Below are 27305 nucleotides of genomic sequence, written 5' to 3'. Positions count from 1 at the left end.
CTGACAACCACAAAGTAGCCTCAGTACCAAGGCACACTTTGTTTTGGGTCTCTGAGGATTTCCTTTATTTTCTAGTTAGCTCAGCAATCTATTTAAATGGGGACATGTCAACTTTTATTCAGCATATCCAGGAACTTTGCAATTGAAATTTTTTTGTGTGTTTTTTGTTTGTTTGTTTAGGAGATTATATATATATATATATATATACCACCTTAGCGTTCCTCCCACATGGTCTTAAAAGATAATTCAGCTTGCAAATGTATGGGCCAGTTTGAAAGGAGAAACAAGCAGAAGCAGGGAAACCTATTAGGAAACTACTGCAGAAATTTAGACAAAGGTTTAGATGATAACTTGAAGGAGAGTGGTGGTGGCAAAGAGAAATAGACGGGCAATATTCAGAAAGTAAAATCAACAGGGTTTCAGACAATCAAGAACAGATTGCCTAGTGGGGAGTTTTTATAGGAAACAGGAACTCAGAGGAGAGATTCCACTGCATAGAACATTTGGCAAGTCTTTGAAAAACTGGTAATTGAATTCACCCACACAGATGTCTGGGGAAAGGGGCACAGTGGGAAGAGAAGGATCCTAGGACCTAGCTTTGAGGAATACCAACATTTTAAAACCTTAGAGGAGGCGAAACAAGCAACTGAGACTAAAAAGAGCCAGGAGAAAACCCCAGGAGAGAGTGTGGCTTTCACTCAGACCAAGAGATGAACATTTCCAAAGGGAGGGAGGAGTCAGCAAGTGTCCAGTGATACAGAAATCAAGAAAAATGACTGGAAAACTAGGCATTCGTTTTAGTGACACAGGAGAAAGTGGCGATCTTGGCGAGAGAGGCGATGCGTGATAAAGTCAGAGCCAGACGGCCGTGAACTGGGAAGCAGAAAATGGACACTCCTCATTCGAAACGTCTGGCAATGAAGGCGAAGGCAGAGGACATTAGCAGAGGGAAAAGCGGGCTGGAGAGCGGTTATTTAAAGACGGGGGGGACTTTAAAACGCTTAAATGCCGATAGGAAGGGGCTGGAACAAAGGGAAAACAAAAGGCCGCGTAAAAAGAAATCCACTGTACAAGTGGATGGATTCTTTTGGAGCAATGACCCACCAAACTGAATGTACCTCCAGAATCTAGGGGTTCGAGCAGCTGCGGGTTTGGGGTCAAGCGTGTGTTTCCGCCTCCTCCCCTTCTCTCCCGGCCCCAGGGCCAATTCCGCCACCACTCTTCCAACCCCTCCTCGACTCCCCGTCCCCACCACCGCGGCCCACACCGTCACACACACTCAATCCGGGCCCCGCCTCGCCATGAAATGCGCGTAGTACCGCCTTTGGTAGGAATTCTTCCGGGTCACGGGGCAGGGCCACGCCCACTCCCAACCTGCCCACGCCCCAATAGGAGCGCACTTCCCGCAGGACGCTTGCGCGCGCCCTCCCCTCCCTACCCCGCCCCCTCCCGGCCTCTAGATGTTGCGCAGGCGCCTTAGGTCCTGGTTGCTATGCGGGTGCTCGTGGGTGAGGGAGGGCAAAGAGGGAAAGTGGGGGGCGGGTTTATGGAAAGAAGATTGAGCCAGAGTCGGAGAGCTAGGTGGACCCCGAGGGAGGGCACTGACTCGTGCACCGGCAACGTGGCCTTGGCCTCCGAACCGGAGAAGCCGAATCTCCCTAATCCCTGTGACCTGGGTCACCTGTGCGTCGCGGAGACGGGGCCGAGGAAGAGGGGAGAAGGCGGGGGTCGAATGGCCTGGCACCAGAAGAGGGGGCCACATGCGGGAGCGGAAGGCACCCCCTGAGAATAAACACCTCGTATTTTCTGATCAGGTGGCGGGACGGGCTTCATTGGGACAGCCCTAAGCCAACTGCTGAAAGCCAGAGGTCACGAAGTGACACTCGTCTCCCGACAGCCCGGCCCGGGTCGGATCACGTGGGTATGTCCGCCCTCGGGAACCTGGGGGGCGGGGAGGAGGGGTGGCCCCGTCGGGCGGTGCCGGGCGAGGCGGGCACTGTGCGCTTTCTCTGACAGGATGAGCTCGCGTCGTCGGGGCTGCCCCGCTGCGATGCCGCAGTCAACCTGGCTGGAGAGAACATCCTCAACCCTCTCCGAAGGTCAGTCAGTGCTGGGCCCTAAGACTGACATCCTTCAGAGCAGGAGGTGGAGAGGGGCGACTCTGAGACCCTCCGAGACGTGAAGAATGGAGCTGCCTGATCCCGGATTACTCATCCGGCCCCACTCCTCCAAACCCGCCCTCACTTCTACCCGCTCAGCCAGTTGACTTTAGTCCTCACTTACAACTCAGGAGAGACAGGCAATTCCTCTAAGCCACCCTGCAGGACTTTACTAGATACGGGTTCGGACAAGCCTCAGGGAAAGAGAGAGAAAGGGATATGTGCATGTATGCATTCGGTGGCTTATTTCCCTTGTTTCTTCTGCAGGTGGAATGAAGCTTTCCAAAAAGAGGTTCTCAGCAGCCGCTTGGAGACCACTGACCTGCTGGCTAGAGCCATCACCAAGGCCGCACAACCCCCCCAAGCCTGGATCTTAGTCACAGGTGTAGGTATGCTCCGAATCACCAGCCCCTTACATGAGCCAGCGAAAGAGTCCACAGTGAGGGGGTAGCTCAGGCCCTTCTAGCTATACATGCCCGGAGGTCTTCTTCCTAGGCCCTTGTTCCATGCATGTTTCTCCTGGCCTTTGTGTACTTTCTCTGAGAAACAGACGCTCAGAAAGAGAGTGGAGTTGTACTGCTCCCAAGTCCCTTGCTTCTCACAGCACAGATCTGTAGCAGCAGCATTTCTGATTCTTGTGTTTCACCTTTGGGACCAAAATAATTGCAAATAAATATACACCAGCCACTGAGTGTTTTACACATATTACAGCATTTAATCCGCACAAGAACTCTATGAGGTAGGTACTATTATTCCATTTTATTTTATTATTTTTTAATATATTTTTATTGATTTCAGAGAGGGAGAGATAGAAACATCAATGATGAGAGAGAATCATTGATCGACTGCCTCCTGCACGCCCACTAATGGGGATTGAGCCCGAAACCTGGGCATATGCCCTTGTCCGGAATCGAACCCGGGATTCTTTAGTTCGGAGGCCAACACTCTATCCACTGAGCTAAACTGGCTATGCCTATTATTCCATTTTAAAGATGCAGATATTCTGCACAGAGCGGTTATGTAATTTGCCTAAAGTCATAGTTAATAAATGGTGGAGCTGAGGTTAAAACTCAGCCTGGCGCCCACGTCTTTATTCTTAACCACTACACTCTAGCAGCCTCTCAGCTTAGCTGTGCAGCTAAAGGTAAATTAATCCAGGCAGTAACAAGTCAGCTAATGAAGAAGCTCAAGAGGAAAATAGCCACGCTCTGTCCCATGGGATATCCAATAGCCAAGGGGGGGACCTTCATGGCAAAGGACCAGGCAGGACCAAGGACAGCCGGAGCAAACCAGCGCTGTTCTATCGGCAGCTTACTACCAGCCCAGCCTGACTGCTGAGTATGATGAGGACAGTCCAGGAGGGGATTTTGACTTTTTCTCCAACCTCGTAACCAAGTGGGAAGCTGCTGCCAGACTTCCTGGAGATTCTACACGCCAGGTGGTGGTACGCTCTGGTGAGAACAAGGGGCCTTCGTGTCAGGCAGGGTTGCCATGTCCTTTCTAGGCTGGGGGGTTGGGGGATAAGGGGAGCTGAGCTTACTGAGTGAGGATGCCACTTCTGGCCCACTTGCAGATGGGAGGATGGGAAGTCCCAAAGAGAGCCATACTGTTGGACTACTACAGAGCTCAGCCAGCATGGGACAAGAGTGAGAAAAGGGAAATGGGGAGAAACAGTGGGCTGCCTGGAGGCTGAGGGGCCTCCCTGTACCATCCTTCTTGCCTACTCTAGGGGTTGTGCTGGGCCGTGGGGGCGGTGCCATCGGTCACATGCTGTTGCCCTTCCGCCTTGGCCTGGGGGGCCCCATCGGCTCTGGCCAACAGTTCTTCCCCTGGATTCACATTGGGGACCTGGCAGGAATCCTGGCCCATGCCCTTGAAGCAAGCCACGTGCAGGGCATCCTGAATGGAGTGGCTCCAGCCTCTACCACTACAAACGCTGAGTTTGCACAGGCCTTAGGCACAGCCCTAGGCCGCCCAGCCTTCATCCCTCTCCCTAGCACCGTTGTGCAAGCTGTCTTTGGGCAAGAACGTGCCATCATGCTGCTGGAGGGCCAGAAGGTGATCCCACGGCGGACACTGGCCACTGGCTACCAGTATTCCTTCCCAGAGCTGGGGGCTGCCTTGAAGGAAATCATAGCCTAAGTGGGGAGGTTCATGGTAGGGCCTAAGGCCTCAATAGAGGCTTCCCCGTTAGAGACTGTGAATAGGTCAGGTACTCCTCTGAGACCTACAACCTCTTCCTTTTTCTTTCTCATTCTTCTGTTGCTGCACTTTAACTGACTGCCCACTGTTTTGAGGTTGCAATTTTATCTAATTGGGACCTTAACCTCTTCAACTCCTTGTAAAAGAACTTCCAAGTTTGGTTTCCCTGTGTGTCCCATTCCTGCCCCATTTCTCTTTTGCTATGTAATGAATGCTCTACAATTTAGGCAATAAAGATAAATTATCTCATTAGCTTCGGCTCATCTCTTTGGCCTAGGTTCTGCTTGAATGTATTTCAAGGAACATCACCCTAGATTACTCTTTCCTCGATGTGGGGTTTTGAAAGGGACAATGAGCAACATCTCTTTTTGTTTCCTCCATTGCCAAAAGAGTTGGTAACAACCATTTGTCCACCATCCAGAGCTGAGGGGTCAGTGCTGACATGTACACATAAGGAACATTGAAATTGGGTCTCAAAAGAACTGTTGGTCCAGAAAGAAACTCACTACAGACTGATTCATTTGCCTGTCAGCATAACTATTATTGCTCGTCTCACATTCAGTTCTCATAAGTATATATCTAGTGACATATGATCTCGCTCATCTAGGGGAAATGATGATCAACATAGACTGAGGAACAAGAACAGAACCAGAAGCAAGGAGGCATCGATCGGACTATCGGGCCTCAGAGGGAGGATAGGGGAGGGTGGGGGAGGGGGGAGAGTTCAACCAAAGGACTTGTGTGCATGCATATGAGCCTATCCAACGGTTAAGTTCAACAGGGGGTTGGGGCATGCGTGGGGAGAGGGGTGGGATGGGAATGGGGGGATGAGGACAAATATGTGACACCTTAATCAATAAAGAAATTAAAAAAAAAAAGTTGGTAACAAATTGGGAGCATGAGATTATGATAAAAGTAGAAACTATAAGACAAGTGATCCATTTCCAATGGGTTCTGTGGTCATCCTGCTTGCTTATTCACATGGTACCATTAGGATGCCAGCAAAGAAGGAGCCCCAAGTCTAGGCCAGCCTACAATCTGTCACTGAGTGGCAGTGAATTAATAAACCAATCACATACTGGTCAAAGTTCATCAAGCTGCAGGAGTAAGCTAGCACCCCTCTAAGAAGCTTAGGACAGGCCTAACATCAGAGTCCCAGGCAGGACAGAAGATACCTTTGGCCTACTGTACACCCACCATCACTGAAAGTGAAAGGGGCAAGGAATGTGCCAAAAACTACAAACAACCCGGTGGGGGGAGGAATCCCAAATGTTTATTTAGGACCCTCTCCCTTTTTAACTACCCTGATATCTACATGACCAGTGGTTCCTCGGGCCACCAAGCTGTGCCATCTTAACCAATCTCCTTTCTTCCAAGGAGACTTTGAGTCACTGTCAGCTCCCTGGCTAGCCTTTCTCCTACACACCTGTCCCCAACCCAAGTCAATAAGGTCCAGTGATATACATCACCAACAGGGAGGAAGGGCAAAGACACTAGGACCCAGGGACCCTCTCCATCATCACTCAGCTCCCACTAGAATGAAGAACTGGGTGACAGTCCTCAACTCCCCATGCTGCTCAGGGAACAGAAGCCAGAGCCTGAAAAGGATCGTGTCCAGGGACTTGCTGCAGGGCCCAAACACAGAACCCTGTGGCACCTGTCCCTCTTCTTTATTTGGTCTGAGACTCTTTAGGAAGGTAGCTGGCTCTCTATTATTCCTGAGGGAATGACCAGCCTCAAAGGCAGAAGTACAGAAGAGTATATTGGGGGCTGCAATAAAAGACTAAACTGGCCACCAAGTAACGTGCTACCTTGGAGGTAGTTTTTTGGCACTGAAGGACTTCAAGCAGAGAGGATGTTTTGATGGGACAGCAGTTGATCTGATTCTCCCTATTTTAATTCTTCGGTTTTCATTTTCCAGATTAGTTCATCTAGTTACAACCTCTATAACCCTCCCACCCCACCCCACCCCACACACACACACACATAAAAAGCAGAAGTGGGCCTCGCTTTGTGGAACATATGTGTTCTGTAGAGAAAATGCTAGGGCAGATCACATTAACATTGTCATAGCAGAGCATGGCTTCCATTGGTTTGGTGAATGCGCAACACCACAGCAAGTGCATTGAACAGGGGACTTTCTGACACATTCGTTAGTTAATCTGTAAACAAACACTTGAATGCAACAGGAGAGCTGCCATTTAGAGGAACCCTGAGAGTATTCTGGTAATGCAAACAGTCACCCCTAACTAACTGTTTTGTAAATGTGGATTTGGGGGTTGCCCAAAGGGACGCAGCCATTATAGGGCACAAAATGAGGGTGCAGTGTTAAAATCTAGGGCACAGGCCCTGGGGACAGAGGACACTCGGTTCTCTGAACGTGAGGTTTTGGTTTGGAAGCCTGTGCAGCCACAGACAGACACACCTGAGACTTGGTCCATGTACTTTTCCTCCAAATAGCCCTGCTCCATGTTCTCATTTCTCCCAACAGGCATTTTTACATCCGATTTATAGGCAGAAGTCAAGGGCAAGTAGCTCAGTCAAGGTCACAGACAGGCACAGCTGAGACCAGAAGCCAAGTCTTCGTCTACTTTCCCCACCAGCTCCCTGCTGCCCCACTGTGACCCCGACCCCAGCCGTTCCAGGGCCCCGCACTCCCTTTTCAAGGTTCCCAGTTCTGCCCGGCCTGGGGAGCATCCTGTCCTCTGGCTATCCAGAGCAGCAGCCAGGGGTAGGAAAGGCTTGCTTCCTTGCCACCTGTCTTCATTCCCCTCCCACCCACCCCAGCTTCCATCCCCAACTCAGCTTTGAGGAGGAACTGGCAGTCCCAATCTCCAGGACCTAGCCTTTCCAGCAGCCTGCACTCCCTCCAGAAACCCCGTGCTAAGGCAAGGTTGAGGAGTTAAGGCTGACCAGAACCCCTTGAGAGCTGGTTGAGGTCCTGACTCAAGAGGAGATCAGGTCTCGTTATGTCCCCAAAGTGCCCCAGGCAAGAGCATTCCCCACTCACGAAGGCTCTTCCTCAGTGCTTCCCTCACCCAACGCACCAACTCAGAGTGGGTCTGGGGCAGGATCTGAGCATCACAGAAGGGACTAAGCTAGGCAAGGCTGGAGCTGATGTGATTGATGGCAGCCACTAGGGCAGGTGAGGCTCAAAAGTTGAGACTGAGCAGGGCCTCAGAGAGCTGGTTGATGTCACGGCTGTAAGGCTCCCGCTGCAGGATGAAGTCCACCTTGTGATCCTGGCCCCAAAACACCTCCAGCAGCTGGCGCCGGAGCCTCTCAGTCTCCCGGGTCTTCCGAATGCCACCACTGCCTTTTTCCTCCTCTTCTCTCCCCTGCTGCTGATTACCATGTTCTGTGAAGCCCCTGGAAGGATGCTGAGCCTTAGAAGATTCCTGTGCCCTAGGAAGAAGCAGAGGGAATAGAAGAGCTGATGTGCATCCTGGAGAGAAGTTAAGAGGCTCAGTGGGCCTCCCAGCACTCCAGGGCTGTTAACTGCCCTGCCTATTCCTGGTTCTGAAGTTCCCTAAGCTGACCACTGTGTGGCAGTATCAACCCACTTCTGAAGGGGAGACAGAAAGTTCCTTTGAAACCAGGAACTTGCCATTACTACAATCTAGTTCTAGCCTAATAAATTAATCACTTACTTAATGGTCCAGCAGAGGGCGTGCTGAATACAAGTGGTCATAAGTAAAATCAACCATGATCCAAATAACTCCAGCAAACACCAACTAGAGAAAACAGGAAGCAGCAGCTTCCCTCCCAGCCTGCAGAGTCTATGTCAGGACTTCCAGGGAAGCCGTTAAAGGCAGCCTAAACCACTGCAGAATTAAGCTGGTCCACACTGAGGTCACACTTCCTCCAAGTCTCCAGGCCTGCAAGGCCCCTGCAGAAAGGGGGCCAGGCCAGGCTGCCCAGGAGAGTCTGGAGTGTTACCTGACTGGCTTCTTCAGGAATTCATCCAGCATGGGGCCATTTCGCCCCAATGGGTCATCAGGGACCATGAAGAGGTTTCCCACGAAGGTGAAGGGCAGCAGGCTGGATGGGAACAGAAATGTAATGATCACAGAGGGACCCCTGCTCACCTCCCAAACAGCTGAGACCAACTCCACCAGAAGCTGTCAGCTATTATCCTCCAAGCCCGTGTCAAGCCCCTTCCCAGAGTCCTCACCCGGTGGCAGAGAAGAACTGGTTTTAGAGAAAGGTCTGAGCCGGAGCCCTTTTCTCAGGGGATGCCCCCTCACCGCTCTCTGATGATTGCCATCCACTTCTCAGACTCCTCCGCCAGGTCCCGGAATTGGTCATTAGAGACAATGATCCCGTCGGTCTCTTCAGCCAGCTTCACCATGAACCTGTCTCAAAAACCACAGCAGCATTCTGGACTTCTCTAAAGCCTCAACCCCAAAGAGCATTACCAACTCCCATGGCCCACTTCTGGTGATGGAGACCTGCCCCCACCACCACCCCCACCTTGACCCAGCCACCAAGAAACTGACGGGATACATGGGTTAGAGAGAAAACAAAGACGAATCCAACGTGGACTCCCAAGAACGTCCCCTCCACTCACCACAACCCTCTACCCAATACTTTGTGCTTCATTAATAAGACAGTAAGATCTAGCCCTGGTCCTTTCTTCCACCCTACAATCAGTCCCAAATCTATCAACAATCAGTCACAAATCCATCCTGTTTTTCCTCTGGAAAGCCTACCATTCTGTCCCCTTCCTTTCCAGTCCCACCATTTCAACCTTAGCTATTCAGCCACTGCAACTGAGATACTGATAAGGGGTCCCCTGACACTTACCACCCTGCAGTCTCTCCTGCCCTTCCCCAAGAGAACATGTTCTTCAGCTACACAAAACTCTTCCATACCTGCCCATTATCTACTGGACAAAGTCCACAAGCCCAGGCCTGGCAGCTAAACCCCTGTAGAACCCAGATCCAGCCACTTTTATGGCCTTCTCTCTCCCGGTATTCCCAAAGGTACTCTCAACTTGAGCCAAAATCAATGATTGGATTACATCTCTTCTTCAAACATACTCGCCGACTTCTACGTTTCTCAAATTATTCCCTCCATTCAGGAAGGTGATCCCAAACCTCATTGATGAACAGAATCCCCAGAATAACTTTTAAAAAGAGATGCCTGCCCTAGCCAGTTTGGCTCAGTGGATAGAGCGTTGGCCTGCAGACCAAAGGGTCCTAGGTTCTATTCCAGTCAAGGGCTCGTACCTTGGTTGCAGGCTCCTCCCTGGCCCTGGTCAAGGGCTTGTGCAGGAAGCAACCAATCGATGTGTTTCTCTCACATCAATGTTTCTGTCTTTCCCTCTCTCTTCTAGTCTCCCTAAAACTCATGGAAAAATATCCTCGGGTGAGTATTAACAAAAAATAATAATAATTTTAAAAATAATAAATAAAAAGAGATTCCTGGGCCCCACTTGAGTAATCCTGATTCCATAGAACTGGGCAGTATGGGGAAACTCACAAAGGCGTAGGTTGGGATCTTTTTTAACAGATTTAGAAAACAAGAGATCCAGCTCATTCCATATTCTTCTCTATCATCGAAAAATACAAATCTCTCCCTTCTCACAAAACCCCAGCCAGAAGTGGGCTCCCTTTCCTGAAGTGTTTGATTTATAGTTTCTTTTGGATCTTCAAAATCAAATTCCCAGCATTCCCACCTCCTTCTGCAAGCCACACACCTAGTAGTAAGTGGGCAGTCAGTATTTGAAAGACTGTGGTACAGAGGGACTACTAATCAGGATAAGGTGTGACAGATGTCTGGTTCTGAGTTTCTGGGAAACAAATTAAGGAGATGGCATGCAATTGTATACGATGTCATATAATATACAAAAGGTATTTTCAGGCTAAGCTTATTTACCATTATCATGTTACATCACATGTTGTTCAGCAGTATTCACCCAGTTGGCCTATACTATGCACCACTGTTAAGTCACTATAACTAGGCAAAACTCCAAATTCCTACTGTGCTGTCAGCTTGTCAAGACCTACGCAACTGTTCAGACACGTGCCTTTAAAATTCACAACTGGCTTGACTTTCAGTTTCAGTTCTGTGTCAGTGCTGGTATGAAAAGAAGGTTCTATATCTTAGATAATCTGTGAAATCTAGACATTAAAAAGAAGTATCAGGAGACAGTGAATTGCCTTTTTGTAGAATACCATTAACTTGTCAGGAAGAAAAAGTTAAGTACTTGAAAAGATAAAATGTGTAATCACTATGGTTTGGAAACTAGTTGTTTGTTTTTTGTTTTTTTTTTCATTTAAAACTGAAAATCCTGGAGAATCAAGAACTGTAGTTGTAAACATTCTTAATTGGATTAATTAGCTTTTAAAATCTGCCCATTTCCCACACGGTGTTATGTACACTGAGGATGAAATGTGTCCTGTGTTTTTCATTTAAATCATATGGCAACTTTCAATTCTCATTTTTCCTTTGCCACTTAGTAGGTTTTGCCAAGAGAGTTAACCACTCTTATCCTCTGCTCCATTTCGGTACTGTAGAGATAAGACCTTCTGCCACACTTGATTGTGTTCATGAACTAGGAATATCACTGTATTCTTGCCTAGCACCTTGAGTGAGAAAAGCACATAACTTAGCTTTTGACAGCCACAAGGAGCATGAATGAATGGAAGAGGACCCTGAGACGAGAGGTTAATTCACAAAGAGACTGGTCCACAGTCAGAGTCAATGACTAGTACAACTTGGGGCTCCAAGTCAGATCATCCAATTCTAGGTCCAGTGATCTTTCTATTATGCCATGTTTTATTTGTTTTGTTTTATGTTAGTATGCATGAATTGTGTTTCATTTGACTTGTTATTTTGAACATTTACTCGGGTTTTTCCAGAATGTTGGGGGAATTTCTCTAAGTGTTTGGAAATTTAGGCTGTAAGAACATATCTGTTAGCTATTCATGTCATAAGCTTTCCCATCTTTCCATTAAACCAGTATTCTCTACAGTAGGCACTATATAGATACAAAGTATTGTTTAGTTTGATGAATGAAAAATGAATGATGAATGAGCAAACACAGTTGTCTACCATCCATTTCATCACACCTGTGGGACAAGTTTACCTGCCCAGTAATAGAAGCACATGAAGGAATAACTGGCCCTGAACCCAATACCCAGGCTGAGAAACAGTGCAAAGGGTCAGGAGCTTCTGACTCTCCCTTGATCTCCCACTGGGCTCCTTGAATGTCAAGCCTGGGGCCAGGAGAGAAGCAAGTACCTGTCATCATAGGAAGAGATCCTCTTGCCATCCATGACTCGGGAAGGAGTGAGGGAGAGCAGGCTGAGGGAGTAGAGCTTTTGCAGGTAGTGACCCTCTAGAAACATAGGAGCACAATGCAGTTATCTTTAAGGTAGAAGCAGGGTCTATCCCAGGACACAAAAGACCAGGCCCAACTCACCTTTGACCCTGGCATCCCTATTGAAGCGCCACTGAGGCACAAAGACAGTTATGTCCCGGTGGCCACGGTCCCAGAAATACTGCACAGCAATGGCAATGCCCCGGCTGGAGAAGTTGTGCTGGAGGCCATGCCTGCAGTGGGAAGGGGTCGGCACTCTGGGGCCCCAGACGAGGGCCTAGCAGCCTGGCTGGAGTGCTCTCCCCTCGGCATATTTCCCCCAGGGGAAAACTGCCCATCTCCTCCCCCTCCCCAGAACCCCCAGTCCCACCTGGTACTCACACCATGGCCACGTTGCTGCCATCAATGACAATATGGCGGAGGTCTGGCTGGCCAGGTACATTGGCAAGGCACAGGGTAAAAGGGTCCTGTAGGGCCTCCTGGAAACGCTGTGTGCCAGTCACCAAGTTGCCCCCCCGGGTGCCACGTTTCCACGGAGACCCCCGACCTCGAGCCACAACCTGCTGCTTGTCTCCCCTGTCTCCTCGGTCTCCACAATGCCATGGGGGTTCAGGTGCAGTTGGGGGGCTAGGCACTCTGGGAGGTGAGGCTTCACCATTGTGGAGCCGTTGGAGGAGAGAGGCTCCCCGGAGCTGAGCTGCCCTCTGACAGCCCTGGGCACCAGGAGGCTCACCCTGGATACCAAGCCTTCCTCTTTCCTGAGGCCCCCCCTCCTTCCCCAGGGCCTTCTTCTTTGGGAACCCTTCCTGCCCTACCTCTCCGCCCCCTGTCTGTGACCTGTGGGTCACTTCTTTCTCCCAGGCCTCTTCCCCAGGCGGCTCCTTCAATCCCAAATCCATCTCCCTGGGGCCACCCTGCTTCCTTCCCTCCTTCTCTATGGCATGCCCCTCTCCCCTGGACTCTGGCCACCCTGTAGGCCCAGTGTCCAGGGACCCCCTGCCTTCATTCAGGGGAGCTCTGACTCCTTGATGCTGAGCACCCAGCAGGCCTGGGCTCCCCCCGTCCCAGGAGAAATGCGCTTGGGGTCCCTGTCCCCTGGATGCCTCCTGTACCAGGCTCAGCAATTCCTCCTGGACAGCCAGGGGCAGCTGCAGCAGGGCCTCTCTGTGGGCATCCCCCTGGGGCTGCAGCAGGGCACAGAAGTCCTTCAGCACTCCAGCACACTGAGAGGCTCCAGGAGACAGCCCTGGCCGATAGTCCCAGCTCAGCCGCTCCACCAGCTCCTCCACTCGGCTCTGAGCCATGACGAAGGCCTCCGTGAGGCCACTGACCATCAGTGATCCAGGCGCCCCAGGCACCAGGTGGGCTGATGTGCTCCAGGCCAGGCAATCAAGGAAGAAGCCCTGGGCCCCCAGGAAGATGCAGTGCAGTTTGGGTGGATAGTGGATTTCATCCTGCAGCTCTGGGCTACAGAGACCCTTCAGGTATTCCTGGTGAAAGAGGGAGAGGAGGGGAAAAGGAGACTGCTGGAATCCTAAGTGGCCCAGTAGCCGCTTCAGGCTCACTGTTCTCCCCTGAGCTCCAGGATGCCTGGGCAGAGCAATGATGCCCCACAGATCCTGACAAAGGTAGGGGTTACAAAGGGGTCAAGAATCTCACTTCCTTTCCTTTCCAGCTGACAGCTACCGCTAGTATTTCCATTTAGAACTTGACTGGCTTTAAGATACAATTATAACCAATTGATTACAAGACTGTCTGTCTATTTATGTGTGTATGTGTGTTGTCTATTTCTATCATAATGATTGCCATTGCTAACTTTACTGAACTCATGCTTTATTTCATTCATGATAAGCCCAATGAACTGGGTACTGCCCTTATTCACATTTTATAGATATAGAAACTGAGACTCAGGTCACGGGGCTGGTAGGTAGTAGAGCTGTACTGGAACCCAGGCCTGGCCTCCTACAGTGAATTCCTTGGTGGGGCCTGCTTGCCCAACCGGATTTTCTCTACTGTCCCAAAGAACACACACTGATTTGAATTGAATCACTTGTCTCCAAGCCCTGGCAGAAGTCAGGTCATCATATCAGAAATGAAATCAAAACTCCAAACAAATACCAAGTTGGGAAGCCTCTCACAGTTCAGGGCCACTGAGGTTGCCAGAGAGACAAACAGTAGTGGAGACCATTCCCAGCCTCTCCTCTCCCCAGCCTCTGAGTGGGGGAGGGAGTGAATGTTTCCCAACCGGGTCAGGGAGGAGCGTTCACCTTGGCTCTGCTGACGTTCTCCTTGGGGCCCTCCAGCTGCAGCCAGATGTGAGGGTTCTCAGGGCAGTCCTTCCGGAGGACGCTCATCCTCACGCGGAAGATGCGCTCCACGTGGGGTTGTTGCTCCCACACCTTGTCCTCCGCCTCCGCAGACACGGCAAAGCGGTCCGGGGACGGGGAGCCAGCCCCCCAGGTAGGCATGGCTGCTCGGCGGCCCAGACCTGGAAGTAGGAAAGGCAGCTCAGAGCCTCGCCGTCCCCTCAGCCCAAATCTTAGCCTCCGGGGCTACGTCAGGCACCAACAGGTCGCCCTAGTTACAAATAGGGTCAACAACCCAGGAGATCTCGGGCCGTCGTGGAGTTAGGAAGAGAATGTCAGGTTAAAGGAGCACGGGCCTTCTCTCCAAAGAGGACGTCACGGGTAAACAAGGCTGTCTCCCGGGGATGGGCGTCTGGCCTTTGTAAAAGGATGACCACAGCCCCGAGCAGGGACGGGGAACTGGGGCGGGGGAGGAGGGGCTCCAGCTCCGCTTGGGGCCAGAAGGAGTGGACGGTGACGAAAGGGTCCCTCTTTTCGGGGACTCTGCATTCCCTGGGTCGAAGACGTCCTCTTAAAATGGGTCCTCGCCAGGGCTTGAACCCGGCTGTCCTCTGGCGTCCCTCGTCTTCCATTTCCATGGTTTTAGCCACTCTCACCGCCACCCCTCCCCCGGCCGCCCGCAACCACCCTAGATGGCGCCACGCACCCCACCCGGGGCCCAGGGGCCGAGGCGAGCCCCTCCCACAGCCTCCCGCGGCTGCCGCCCCCGACCGCGCTCTGCACCGAGGCCTCCGCTCCCGCGGCCCGGGCGCCCCTACCCGCCTCGGCCACCCGCTGCGTCCGCTCCCGCCGGCGCCTCTAGGAGCCCGTGGCCCCAACTTCGCCCGCGCCCCGGGCCCCGGCCCCGCCCCAGCCCCAGCCCCAGCCCCAGCCCAGGGGAGAAAGGCGGGGGGCTCCAATCTGGGCGGGCCTTCCCGGATTTCTCACCCAACTGGGACCTCTCTTCACATCTCGAAGTGTGTTTTTTTGTGGGTTTTTTTTTTTTTTTTTTTTGAGTCACTTCCTGGCCGGGGGAGGAGTCAGCCGGGCCCCTCGGGGGACGCGGCCAGCACAGCGCCCGCCCCGCCCACCAGGCTCCGCCCCGCCCCCGGCCTCGGCCCCGCCCACTTGCCCGCAGTTCTCTGGGTCTCCCCGCAGGCTCTCCTGATCCCTCTGGGTTCCTGCTGTTCTCCGTAGTTCTCAGGAAAAGAGGAACCACTCGTTGAGAGTCAGAGGTGAAGAGTTTTAAAGGGACGAATTCAGGCCCTTCAGGTGAAGTTATTGGAAGGCTAAGGAGGAAAAGTGACTGGCCGAGTGACACTGTTGGCCCAAGTACTTTTCCACCAAAACAATTGTGGGAAAAAGACAAGGGCTTTCCTTTCTAACAGTGAAAAAGGTGCCACTGAGAGTGCTGTGAGGGATTTTGAAGAGGGGAGGAATGAGGAGGAGGAAGGACCGTAGGAGCTGCCTCTTCCACTCTTGCAAATACACACACACACACACACACACACACACACACACACACACTTCTCTGTCGTCCCAATTCCAGCCTTCAGTGCTCTCTGGAGAGGCTGTCCTGGGGTTCTGGCTGTAGCCGTCCTGTCTGGCTGCTTCATCTCTCCTCTCCCTCCCAGAGCCCAACTGCTGTCATTCTGTGCCCTGCCAAGGAGGAGGGAACTGCAGTGACAGCAGGAGTGAGAGGCAGGACAGAGTCGTGGGGCACGAAGAGGGAGATGCTGAGACCAGGTGACCGTGAGACACAGAGAGAGGGCTAAGGAGTAGGGTGAGGGCTGTTGAGAGTCTGGAGGAGAGTGGAAACGAAAAGGAGTAGCAAGAAGACAGGACTTGTGTGTCACAGCCACTCAGCCATGCTGGGAGCAAAGCGACTCTGGCTACCAGCTCTTGCACCCAACCCCTGGTTGCCCTTGGCCCTGACGCTTCTGGCCCTGGGGACCGGATGGGCCCAGGAAGGGTCAGAGCCTGTTCTCCTGGAGGGGGAGTGCCTGGTGGTCTGTGAGCCCGGCAGGGCTGCTGCAGGGGGGCCTGGAGGAGCAGCTCTGGGAGAAGCGCCCCCCGGAAGAGTGGCATTTGCTGCAGTTCGAAGCCACCACCATGAGCCAGCAGGGGAGACGGGCAACGGCACCAGTGGGGCCATCTATTTTGACCAGGTAACCCCCTACCCTGCAAGGACCTGGAATCAATACAAGCCCACTCTGCTGTTAAAAGGACAGCCCTGCTATGGCCAATTGCCCCTCTACCCATCTCCTTTCCCTTCACTCTTACCCCTATTCCTCCCTGCCCTTTCTCACTATTGTGTTTTTTTTTAATCTGTGCATTTCTCCTGTGGGCAGCTACTTACAGCCCCTTATTTTCCTTATTCACTGCCCCATTCGTCAACCCAGTGGTTTCCCTGAGCCCCAGGCATCCCCAGCCCACTCAGCAGGGTCTGCTTCCCCCAGGTCTTGGTGAATGAGGGCGGTGGCTTTGATCGCGCCTCGGGTTCCTTCGTGGCCCCTGTCCGAGGTGTCTACAGCTTCAGGTTCCACGTGGTGAAGGTGTACAACCGCCAAACTGTCCAGGTGACCTGAGCATTGGGCCCTGTCATTGTCCAGACTCGGGTGGGGGGAGGAATAAGTGGAGCCCAGCTGACTCCTGGGCAGACCCTCCATTGGCCTGTGGCCTGGGGGGCCAGGAGCAAGGGAGGCAAGGGCCTGCCTAGCAGAGAGAGGGGGAACTGCGGAGTGTAACACTGGCTTACCCCTCAGCTCTCCCAGGAGATTGCACTGAGCCTCAGATTCCCAGGTTCCAGAGTATCCCTCTGGGGCTGGGAGAAGAGGAATAGCCCTCAGAAAAGTGGGGTCCTAGGACAAGGGCTGGGTAGAGACGCTAACTGGTCTCCCTTCCCAGGTGAGCCTGATGCTGAACACATGGCCTGTCATCTCAGCCTTTGCCAATGACCCTGATGTGACCCGGGAGGCAGCCACCAGCTCTGTGCTACTGCCCCTGGACCCCGGGGACCGGGTGTCTCTGCGCCTTCGTCGGGGGAACCTGCTGGGTGGCTGGAAATATTCAAGCTTCTCTGGCTTCCTCATCTTCCCACTCTGAGGGCTCAAGCCTTTCAAGAATGGGAATCCAGCCCCTGACCTCTATCCTCTGCCCTCCCCTGCCCCAGAAGCAACATCTTTGGGGCAGGAGAAAGGCTCCCTCTGGCTGCCTGAATTCCACCTTCTTGCATGGGACCTTGTGCCAAACACCCAAGGTGATGAGTAGAGCTTTATCTAGGGACTGGCCCCTCTAACCTCCCTCCCCCTTTTCACATGCCCTCACAACCTCTCACTGCATCTCTCTGTCTGCACCCTTAGGATCAGGGCAGGATTTGGCACGTAAAAAGTCCGGCGATACTTTGCAGACTTTGCTGCTCCTTCCCCCACCCCACCCCCAGCTTCTAGCTCAGTGCTACTTGGAAACAGGTGGCACAGGTGAGCCTGACAGGCCCCCACAAGGGCCCAGATGGACCGGCCTCATCATACCCTACAGGCTCCTTCCTGTGAGGAGTGCCAGCACCACGGATTTCTGCCAACACAGTCAGGAGCTGAGCCAGTACCATATGGACTAGGGCAGGAGGCTCAGCCACCAGTATAATCGTGGGGAGGGCCACGGAGGAGCCCAGAGCCTATGGCTGGTAGGACAGGAATGGAACATGTGACCATCCTGAACAAGGTACACATTTTTCATGCACACTGGGGCAGCCAGCAGGCAGTGAACCCGGGTGTTCATCTGTACAGGTCCCAAATGGACTCTGGCCCTCACCTCCCCACCTGAGTCATGGGGTGTGTGTGTGTGTGTTTGCTCTGGCTGAGAGCAGGTATACAGTGCTTCCTTGGGCAGCTGTTGGTGGGGGTAGAAGGTCACATGTGGACAAGTGTAGATCTCCAGGCATGGAACACATCAATGACCATAGCAACCTTTTAAAAGTGCTCAACCTTTGTAGTCTGAAGTTCAATCACTTCATGTTCTGGCCACCACCTCCTTCCTCCCAGCTCTATCAATTACCTTCACCAAACTTGTTCTGGACTATCCCACAACCTCTCTTCTCTCCCCTGATCTGTGCTATCTTAGCCTCCATTTTAAACTTCCTATTTCCTTGGTTTCAATGATGCATTCCTTCAACCACTCTCCTGCCATTATTATACACTCTCTTACCTGGCTGTCCAATTGGCCCAGCATGGATGACTCTGTCAATAAAGTAACTAGAGAATGATAGTTGATGAGACACTATAACATCACTAAAGATAAAAGATGCCATTACAGTTTGGATTAGAGACTCCAGGATACAAGCGGGTATGTTGTAGAGAAAATAAATATAAAACTGTGCCCTGGCCAGCATGGCTCAGTTGGTTGAGCATCAGCCCTTGCACCAAGAAGTTGCCTGTTCTATTACCAGTCATGGCACATGCCAGAGTTGCGAGCTTGATCCCTGGTGGGGGGCTTGCAGGAGGCAGCCAATTGATGTTTCTCTCTCATCAATGTTTCTCTCTCATCCTCTCCCTTCCTCTCTCTCTCAAATCAATAAAAACATATTCTTTTTAAAAAATAAAAACTGGCCCTAGCCAGCTTGGCTGAGTGAATAGAGTGTCGGCCTGAGGACTGAAGGGTCCCAGGTTTGATTCTGGCCAAGGGCACATGCCTGGGTTGCGGGCTCGATCCCCAGTAGGGGGTATGCAGGAGGCAGCTGATCAATGATTCTCTCTCATCATTGATGTTTCCATCTCTCTCTCCTTCTCACTTCCTCTCTGAAATCAATAAAGAAATACATTTTAAAAAATAAAAACTGTATGTTAGAGTCAAAAAAAAGATTTAGTAATGCTTGAGTTAAGTAGGAAATACCAATGTGAATTTGTGGTTTTCAAAAGAAATAATTTTTTCCAATTTTATTACTAAGGTAGCATAGAAACAACATTAGGGAAAAAATCTGATATGCATTCTTAGCACCTGGATCTTTGCCTCAAATATTATTCACCTTTAAAAGGACTCAGGGTTACTTGGAGAATAGCTTCATATCTGTTGAAGACAATAAGCAAGGATGTATAGAATAAAGCTGAGAAGGCAAAGGAACCAATTTTTAAAAACTCACCTGGCATTCTGTGACAATTTGATAATCAAAATAAAAATAACATAGTTAATTAGAACAAGGTGAATTTTTTTTAATTCATGACTTTCCATAGTGATATTCCTAAAGGAAAAAAGTCACTATGATGTGATGAATGAATAGGATATTTTTAGTTTGTTTTGATAAATAGAAGAGTATAAATGCAATATATATTTTAACTATTCATAAGATACATTTACTTTTCTTTATCTGTATAAGGGAGGGGTGGATATAGAGATCTGTGAGTAATTCCAGAAAAAGGTTGGAACTGTACCAAGAATGAAAGAGACTGATTGGCACAATCTGGTCATACATTACAACTAGAAAGAAAGAAAGCCCAATAGTGTGTTACAAGATAATGAATTAGTCAAGTGTCCAAAAGATAACTGCTCACTGCTCAAACTTGATCTTTCATCTCTCGGGAAAGGGAGCCTCTGTATTACCATACTAATTATAATGATATTACATCAACAGTAAAGCCCAAAATAAAAATGGCTTAAGCAAAGTAGATTATTTCTGTCTCACATAGAAGAATCTGCAGATAAGAGTCCAGGGATGAATGGCAGTTCTTTTGGGTTCCTGGATCCAATTCCAATTGTGTGTGTGTGTGTGTGTGTGTGTGTGTGTGTGTGTGTGTGTGTGTGTGTGGCGGGGGGTGGGGGGGGGTGCTTCCCACAAAACACCAAGCAATTCTCAGACACCAGCAGGTTAGCCAAGAATTGGGCTCAATTCAACACAATTCTGAGACTACCTACCTGGATTTTGCATCAGATTCCACAGGTTAGGGATTCAGTCCTACACCACCACCACTCTTTACTTCAGACCCCAGCCGAAAGCCCAGACTGTTAACTGTACTTCTAACCAACTGCTATAGATTGGAGGTTCCAATGACCTCTTCCTTGACGACTTCCAGGTTGTTACCTGTGCCTCTGATTAGGTTCCAGGGTTAAACAACAAACTTTTAACTTCCACCCTGGCTGGTGTGGCTCAGTTGGTTGGGTGTCATCCCCATGCAAGGTTGCTGGTTCAATTCCCAGACAGGGCACATGCCCCAGTTTTGGGCTCGGTTTTAGGCTCGATCCCTGGTAGGAGACGTGTAGGAGGCAGTCAATCCATTGATGTTTCCTTCTCACATCAATGTTTCTCTCCCTCTCCCTTCCTCTCTCTCTAAAAATCAATAAAAAATAGTTTTTAAAAACTTTTAACTTTCACAGCTGAGTTTTTTAGAAGAAAAGGTTTATTAGGCCATTTCTAGCAAAAAAAGAAGACTGGGCATGGGGCATGGAGTCTAAACCACTGCATGGATAGGTAGAAAAGATAACATATCCAATGCCCAGGAGTTTTGCCAGTGTTTTTATACATCAAAAATGGAGAAAGCTGTAAGCCATTCTGAAAGATTTTACATTAGCTATAGATAAAGGGGATGGGGGAAGGGCTAGTTCTGGGATGGGCACAACAGAGTCCACAAAGTTCATGGGCAATAAGAAGCGGAGGCTCCTGGGATTCGATGGCGCCCCAAAATTAATCCTCTCTTGGATGATCACAGAGATAGCTTCCTGGAAATTAATCCTAAATTCCAACAGATACCCAAGAATGTGAGCAGTCTTTTGTCATATAGCAATTAACAGGCTAACTGTTTTGTCTCTTTCACTCCCTGGTGCTGGAGTTTTAACTTAAAACATCCCAGAATTGTTTTCTCTTGTCACCAGTGACCTCCGATTAATTTGCTAGAGAGGCTCACTTAACTCAGAGAAACATGTTACTTACTGACTAAATCACCTGCTTATTATAAAAAGACTCAAGAGCCCTAACTGGTTTGGCTCAGTGGACAGAGCGTCGGCCTGCGGACTGAAAGGTCCCAGGTTCAATTCTGGTCAAGGGCATGCCTTGGTTGCGGGCACATCCCCAGTAGGAGGTGTGCAGGAGGCAGCTGATCGATGTTTCTCTCCCATGGATGTTTCTAACTCTCTATCCCTCTCCCTTCCTCTCTGTAAAAAATCAATAAAATATATATTAAAAAAAAAAAAAAAAGACTCAAGAGCCCTAGCTGGCCAAGTAGCTCAGTTGGTTAGAGTATTGTTCTGATATAACAAGTTTACGGGATTCTATCCCCGGTCAGGGCACATACAAGAATCAACCAATGAATGCATAAATAAGTGTAAGGGACATCTCTGGTCTTTAAGGATTTTGTCTCTCTGTTCCAGGCCTACCTTCACTCTCAATGGAGAAGGCCCTGGACTGAAATCTGCATGACAACCTTATCGTTGTTCACTGTGCTTTTTCTGGTGACCTCCCATAACTGACTCTCCAGGGCCAACATCTTTGTCTTTGGCTGATGGTGGTGTTACAAGGGATGGCCTCCACCATTTTGGTGAATTAACTCAGTGATCCTAGGTCTCTCCCATGTATCCAGGAGGTCTGCATGTTATTAAACTTTATTTTCTCCTACTAACCTGTCTCATTAATTTGATTATTAGTGTAGTCACCATTAAGGTCAAGGATACATTAGGGTAAAGGATAATTTTTCCTTCCCAACATGGTTGTAGGGCTGGGGCTCTGGCACCCCCCTCCATCTTTGAGCCAACAATGTTAGGCCAAGTCCTTCTCACATTTTAATCTCTCTGACCTACACTTCTGCCCCATGTCTGACTTCAGTGGAGAAAGTTTTCTGATTTTAAGGACTCGTGATTAGATTGGCCCCACCCAGATAATCTTTTAAGGTTCATAACCTGAACTACATATTAGAAGTTCCTTTTGCCATGTAATAGAACATATTCAGAGGTTCCAGAGTTGTGGGCATGGACGTCTGTGTAAAGTTGACATCATTTAAAGAAAAGGCATCTAGTTACAATACACTAAATGCAAGGAAAAGGTGTAGGCTTGAAAGTGTCCTATGATAAACAAGGTAAGCTCAGGCTTTAATCATCTTAAAAGGTTAAACCAGTTCCCAGGCCCCAATCAAGACTTCATCAAAATTTTTTTTTTTTAATTTTCATATGAGTTCATTTGAGCCAAATTGACGACATGCTGGAAAGCAAGATCTCAAATGCTGCAGACAGTTTTGCAGTTTTCTTTATATATAATATTCTTTGGGATACCTAAATTCAAACTTTGGTCTCAGCTGAGATAATATCCATCTCTTGGGTCTACAAACCAATTTCTATAACGGGACTAAAGGTCAGTATGGTAAACTTTGTAGGATATGTGTGATGCTTTTAGAGACGCTGGCATACTATACTGGTGATTCTATCAAAATATGGAGGAGGATTTAAGTTTACAGTCGATGTTTAAATAGCTTGATTTGTGAAATGTGTTGACTTTGATTTGCTGGTTATATAAATCATGTTTAAATATTTAGACAATGTTTGCTTAAATGGATTTATGAAGTAAATAGATGAAGCAAAAAATAAAGCACAGATGGTGGTTCGCGTTCCCCTCCAGGTACAAAAAGCTCCTCAGACTTTAAATATTCTAAAAATAGGATCCAACTGCCCTGCTTTCCCTACACCCACGCCCTGGCAGCTGCTTACCACAGAGAAAAGTCCCACCACTATAGGGTTCACTGTGGACCCAAATCCATGGTCTCCAGCCACCCCATCCTCAAACCGCCAAGCAATTCTTCTATGGTTTCCTTTGCCAGTCTCTTTCCTCACCCTCCCCAGAATCCAATTGAAGCCCTCTGTTTTCTCCTTAAATCCCTTACCCCCCACCCAACTTTGCCCCCACTGTTAGCAGTAGATGGCCTTACCTTTTACAGTGAAAAAAAAAAACAGAAACTCCAGGCAGGAACCCCTCCCACCACCACATTGAGAAACTCACCGTCCTCCTCATCTTGGCTTCCTCCGAGCTGGTTCAGTAGAAGACGTGTCCCTTCTCTTGTCAATGCGGCAATCTTCATCCTCAAGCCATGGATGCCATTTCTTCCAAACATACTCTCTTCCTTTCCTCTCACCTCTCCTATATGTTCAACTTCTCCCTCTCTATTTATTTCTCCCCTTCAGTTAAACAGACTCAAGTCTGTTCAACCTAAAAGAGAAAAAATGGGTGTGGAAATAGTTGTAGATGTTTAGTTATTCTCGGCTCTATATGCCCCCAGAATTGACTGGCATAATTCTCCTCCTCTTTAGAGCCAAATATCTATGCTCACCAGTTGCTTGCCTCTATATCAACTATGGCCTCCATAGCTCCACCTAAATTGCACTCAGCTAGTCACTCACTACTTCCGTGTCACTAAAGTCAATGGACACTTCCTAGTCCTTCTGTTACTGGGGCTCTCCCTAACATTTGATCCTGTTGACCACACCCTCCTTCTAGAAGCACTCTCTCGCCTGATTCCCTGACTGTATTCTCTGGGCTTTCCCTCCACCTCTTTGCCCAAGTCCCGGTTGTTTGTTTGTTTGTTTGGTGTTTGTTTCAGGCTCCACTTTCTCTGTCCATCCCTTAAATGTTGATTTTCCTCAAGGTTCTGCTCTAAGATTCCTCCTGTCTCAAAAGCAGGGATTTTTTTCCCGTGTACTGACAACGTCTGCATTTTTTATCTCTATCCAGAATCACCCTCCTAAATCTCAGACTTATACATTGTATGTCCCACCTTAAAGTCAACCTGCTAAAATTATAGTTTTTCCTCCTTAAATTTGTTTTCCCTCCTTGTTCCCTGTGTCTACATATGGAACACCTCCCTGTTACCTCAACCAAACACCAGCTCTTATCTTCAATTCTTGCCTCTCCCATAACCCTTTATCCAATTACTCACATCCATGGGTTCCACCATTGTTTTCCGTCCACCCTGGCTCAAACCACCAATCTCTCAGAATTCTACAAAAGCTTCCTAACTGACCCCTTGACCTCCAGTTTTGCCTCCCCTAGCCCATTCTCTGCACTGGGGTTGCCATAATGATCTATCTAAATGAACTTCACTGGCTAAAGCTCTTCAGAGGAACCCCAGGAGGGGAGTGGGTTTCAGAATGAAGTCCATATTTCTTAACATTGATATTTTAAGGTCCTTTGTAATCCAGTTGCTGCAATATCCCTGCTTCATTTTTCACCATCTACAAGAATGTGGAAACCTATGAAATGACACCATTTATTAGCTGAGGGAAAATGGCACCTCTTGGAAAAAGAGAGTATGGCATTCAAGTCAAAACTTACCAGGGCCAGCGCTGGCCAAGTAGCTTAGTTGGTTAGAGCATCGTCCCAATACACCAAGGCTGTGGGTTTGATCCTTGTCAGGGCACATACAAGAAAGAGTCAACCAATGAATGCATAGGTAAGTGGAGCAACAAATCTCTCTCTCTCTCTCTCTCTCTCTCTCTCTCTCTCTCTCTCTCTCTCTCTCTCTCTCCAAAATCAGTAAATAAAGGGAAAACATTACCAGGGACAAAGGAATCATTTCTAGACACAACTGAGGTAAATCAGGACCTGTTTTAGTTTATAAATCACATTAATCTGGGCCAAACTGAAATGGAGAAATCTTAGCTGACACTATATAACATTAATGAAAAATGGAAAGACCATAGATGGGTTGGTGGGAAGAAGCTCGAGGAACAAAGTTAATATACTTGCATGAGAGTCAGTGAGCATAGTGGTTAAGATGGTGAACACAGGAATCTCTTACTTAGTAGCTGCACAGGACCTTGAGCAATTCAATTCTCTTCTCTGTGCCTCATTTTCTCCATCTATAAAATGGAGAGAATAATTATACCAGTGTGTACCTCACAGGATTGGGAAGCACTTAGAACAGTGCCTGGCTCAGAGAATGCACTCAATATATGTAAGTTACTGTTACCATATGAATTAATAGACAAGTTAAAACTTGTACATGTCCCAAGGATTCTTGGACAATCTTTAAAAAACAGGTAGGATTTTTATTTTGTTTTATTATGGCCATTTACCAGTTACAATGTTTCTTTCTTTTAGGTATGTTCACCTTTACCCATGAACACAGACTTAGTAAATATTTGCTAGGGAAATACGGTATAGCAAAACTGAGGGGATGTCCTAATCTCACCAGATAATTTATGTATGTTTTAGCGTGGGAACGGGATACAGTGTGGGACGTTCTGTATAGTCTGCCTATGTCATTGAACTGTCTGCATACTGGTGACTTTGTAATTTCTCTGTTAGAGACTTGGGGAACCCACCTACCAGTGCCACCAGAGAGAAGGGGAAAAGGTGATGGGTATAAACAAGAGAAGCAGTGACTAGTGTCCAGGGCTCAGCTGTGGACAAATTTTTTTCATTCACTCCTTTAAAAATAGGAGGAATCTTCAGTCTCGGTGTAAATTGTTCAACAGTGAAGAAGAGAAATCTCATCCTGTCCATTTTCAAGACCTAAACGGGAAAGAGCACCAGCTGGGAAAGCACAGCCTGGGCTTTCCTCCTGGCCCTGCCATGAACCAGCCATGGGCCTTCAGATCACTTACCTGGGTGCTGGTCTGGTCTGGTCTGTAAGAGCTTGGGTCAGATGAACTTGAAAAGGTGCTATCCAGGTCTTCAAATCTGCAAGCTGGCCTGGTAACATGCAGCAGCCATGCCTCACGGCTGCCTCCCAACCTACTCACTCCCATAATTGAAATGAAGCTAAAAAAAGAACTGGGCCCTAGCCAGTTTGGCTCAGTGGATAGAGCATTGGTCTGCAGACTGAAGGGTCCCAAGTTTGATTCTGGTCAAGGGCACAGGCCTGGGTTGTGGGCTCAATCCCCAGTAGGGGGTGTGCAGGAGGCAGCCGATCAATGATTCTCATCATTGATGTTTCTACCTCTCTCTCCCTCCCCTTCATCTCTGAAATTAGTAAAAATATATTTAAAAAAAAAAAAAGAACTGGACACTGGCTCCATATTGATCTGTTTATTGATAAATCAAATGAAAAATAAAAGGGTATTGGATCATAAATGTGGTTTACAGGAGGAATGGGTATAGCACTGGAGAAGGAAATGAGGTTGGCCATACCATCAGAGAGGGAAGAGACGTGGGAGGGGAGGGAAAGGAAAGAGGGTATCTCCCACAGCTCACCTTTCAATTTCTCATGTCATCCAAGCATTCTTTCCTGAACAGAATTAACATCTGGAAATGGTTTAAGGGGCAACATCTAGTAGTTTGTCAACAAGATATAGGAAATGGGGAGTTGGAGGGGATATAAGTATAGGATTTTGAGGGATTCTCTGACTTGAACCTGTCACCAGAACCCCTCCTGTCTATGGTAAACTGAGAGTCAGGAAGTTTAATCCTAGTCCCGGCTTAGCCACAAACTATTATGTGACTTGGGACAAGTCACTTTCCCTCTCTGGGCATTTCTTTGGCTGTAAAACAAGCAAATTCTACTCTATGGCAGGTTCTACTCTGGCTCTTGCAATGCCACGTGTGTTGGCAACCTGAGCTAGGCCAGGAGACTGGCTCAGCTTTGGAGAAATAAAACTCCTCAGAGGCCCAGGCAGAGGGCTATGGTGCTGGCCTTCCCTGGAGTTCATTTTGTCAGTGGTGGCAGCAAGTCAGAGGGTGAGTGTAAGCACACACACCTATGAGAACTCACTCTTGCTATAAGAGCAATCATTGCAGAGTGCTCGGACAGAGCCCAGGTTTTGCTCTACACAGAAAGCAGGTCCAGGGGATGGGGGTGATCCAACCACAGCAGTCACACACTATGTGGGGGCTGGGGATGCAGGGCACAGTGGAGGCAGGAGGAGGAGAGGGCTGTGGGCTTTGGGGTGGGGTTGGGAGGTAGAGCCACATCAGCACCTCACCGTCTGCCACACTGCTCATTTCAGACACACTCCCCCTTGAAAGAGAGGCCTGGGCCCCTTGGTCTAGTTGAAGCAGCTCTTCAGGTAGAGATGCCACACTTGGCATCAAGATCCTTGATTCCTGTGGGGTTAATACCATCACAGCAGGGGTCAGCGTTATCTCCATTAGCTGGAGTCAAATGAGGTAGGCTGACTCAGTCTCCCCCTTGCCTTTCTGTGCTGACAAGCCCGCCCTCCAACCCCAGCTCCAAGCCTCAGGGCCCAGGACTGCCAGCCCTTCCTGGACAGGGGGCAGGCCTAGCCTGGCCAAGAAGCTGGCCATGAGAATGGGAACAGGCTGCCTCTCCATAGCCCGTGTGGATTTGTGTCAACTGTGACAACTAC

At 49.2% G+C, this 27305-nt stretch overlaps 3 protein-coding genes across 6 annotated transcripts; 2 read left to right on the top strand and 1 right to left on the bottom strand.

Moving 5' to 3' along the window:
- Positions 1 to 1468: 1468 nt before the first annotated feature.
- SDR39U1 (short chain dehydrogenase/reductase family 39U member 1) lies at positions 1469 to 4610 on the top strand. 3 transcript variants are annotated; one of them, XM_054716488.1, is made up of 7 exons: positions 1469 to 1508; positions 1815 to 1921; positions 2017 to 2099; positions 2427 to 2451; positions 3274 to 3303; positions 3391 to 3613; positions 3889 to 4610. In XM_054716488.1, the coding sequence occupies exons 1-7, from the start codon at positions 1493 to 1495 to the stop codon at positions 4299 to 4301; spliced, it is 897 nt and encodes a 298-aa protein (XP_054572463.1). In that variant the 5' UTR covers positions 1469 to 1492; the 3' UTR covers positions 4302 to 4610. The 3 variants fall into 3 exon arrangements, with proteins under 3 accessions (XP_054572463.1, XP_008156653.2, XP_054572464.1); XM_008158431.3 differs by lacking the exon at positions 3274 to 3303 and having other exon boundaries at positions 2427 to 2548; positions 3470 to 3613; XM_054716489.1 differs by lacking the exons at positions 1469 to 1508; positions 1815 to 1921; positions 2427 to 2451; positions 3274 to 3303 and having other exon boundaries at positions 2018 to 2099; positions 3470 to 3613.
- Positions 4611 to 7152: 2542 nt separating this feature from the next.
- KHNYN (KH and NYN domain containing) lies at positions 7153 to 15028 on the bottom strand. Of its 2 annotated transcripts, none has more exons than XM_008158433.3 (8): positions 14982 to 15028; positions 13956 to 14176; positions 12070 to 13178; positions 11791 to 11921; positions 11610 to 11706; positions 8609 to 8716; positions 8301 to 8402; positions 7153 to 7766 (listed from the first exon to the last, which is right to left on the bottom strand). In XM_008158433.3, exons 2-8 carry the CDS (start codon positions 14154 to 14156, stop codon positions 7514 to 7516), a joined length of 2001 nt encoding a protein of 666 aa, XP_008156655.2. In that variant the 5' UTR covers positions 14157 to 14176; positions 14982 to 15028; the 3' UTR covers positions 7153 to 7513. The 2 variants fall into 2 exon arrangements, with proteins under 2 accessions (XP_008156655.2, XP_027991075.2); XM_028135274.2 differs by lacking the exon at positions 14982 to 15028 and adding an exon at positions 14813 to 14873.
- Positions 15029 to 15684: 656 nt separating this feature from the next.
- Positions 15685 to 17326, top strand: CBLN3 (cerebellin 3 precursor). Its single transcript, XM_008158434.3, has 3 exons — positions 15685 to 16201; positions 16493 to 16612; positions 16941 to 17326. The coding sequence occupies exons 1-3, from the start codon at positions 15902 to 15904 to the stop codon at positions 17136 to 17138; spliced, it is 618 nt and encodes a 205-aa protein (XP_008156656.1). The 5' UTR covers positions 15685 to 15901; the 3' UTR covers positions 17139 to 17326.
- The last annotated feature ends 9979 nt before the right edge of the window (positions 17327 to 27305 follow it).

The sequence above is a fragment of the Eptesicus fuscus genome, chromosome 5 (genome assembly GCF_027574615.1).
Source record: "Eptesicus fuscus isolate TK198812 chromosome 5, DD_ASM_mEF_20220401, whole genome shotgun sequence".
Classification (NCBI taxonomy): Eukaryota; Metazoa; Chordata; class Mammalia; order Chiroptera; family Vespertilionidae; genus Eptesicus; species Eptesicus fuscus.
The sequence above is the reverse complement of the archived record's forward strand: the minus strand, read 5'-3'. Positions and strand labels throughout refer to the sequence as shown.

Coding starts and splice junctions, on each gene's coding strand:
- SDR39U1 (XM_054716488.1), top strand. Junction 3,304..3,390: donor GCTTAGCTGTGCAGCTAAAG/GTAAATTAATCC, acceptor GATATCCAATAG/CCAAGGGGGGGACCTTCATG. Junction 3,614..3,888: donor CCAGGTGGTGGTACGCTCTG/GTGAGAACAAGG, acceptor TGCCTACTCTAG/GGGTTGTGCTGGGCCGTGGG.
- KHNYN (XM_008158433.3), bottom strand. CDS start 14,156: ATGCCTACCTGGGGGGCTGGCTCCCCGTCCCCGGACCGCTTTGCCGTG. Junction 13,179..13,955: donor AGAACGTCAGCAGAGCCAAG/GTGAACGCTCCT, acceptor CTCTTTCACCAG/GAATACCTGAAGGGTCTCTG. Junction 11,922..12,069: donor GGCAGCAACGTGGCCATGGT/GTGAGTACCAGG, acceptor TTCCCACTGCAG/GCATGGCCTCCAGCACAACT.
- CBLN3 (XM_008158434.3), top strand. CDS start 15,902: ATGCTGGGAGCAAAGCGACTCTGGCTACCAGCTCTTGCACCCAACCCC. Junction 16,202..16,492: donor GGGCCATCTATTTTGACCAG/GTAACCCCCTAC, acceptor TGCTTCCCCCAG/GTCTTGGTGAATGAGGGCGG. Junction 16,613..16,940: donor ACAACCGCCAAACTGTCCAG/GTGACCTGAGCA, acceptor CTCCCTTCCCAG/GTGAGCCTGATGCTGAACAC.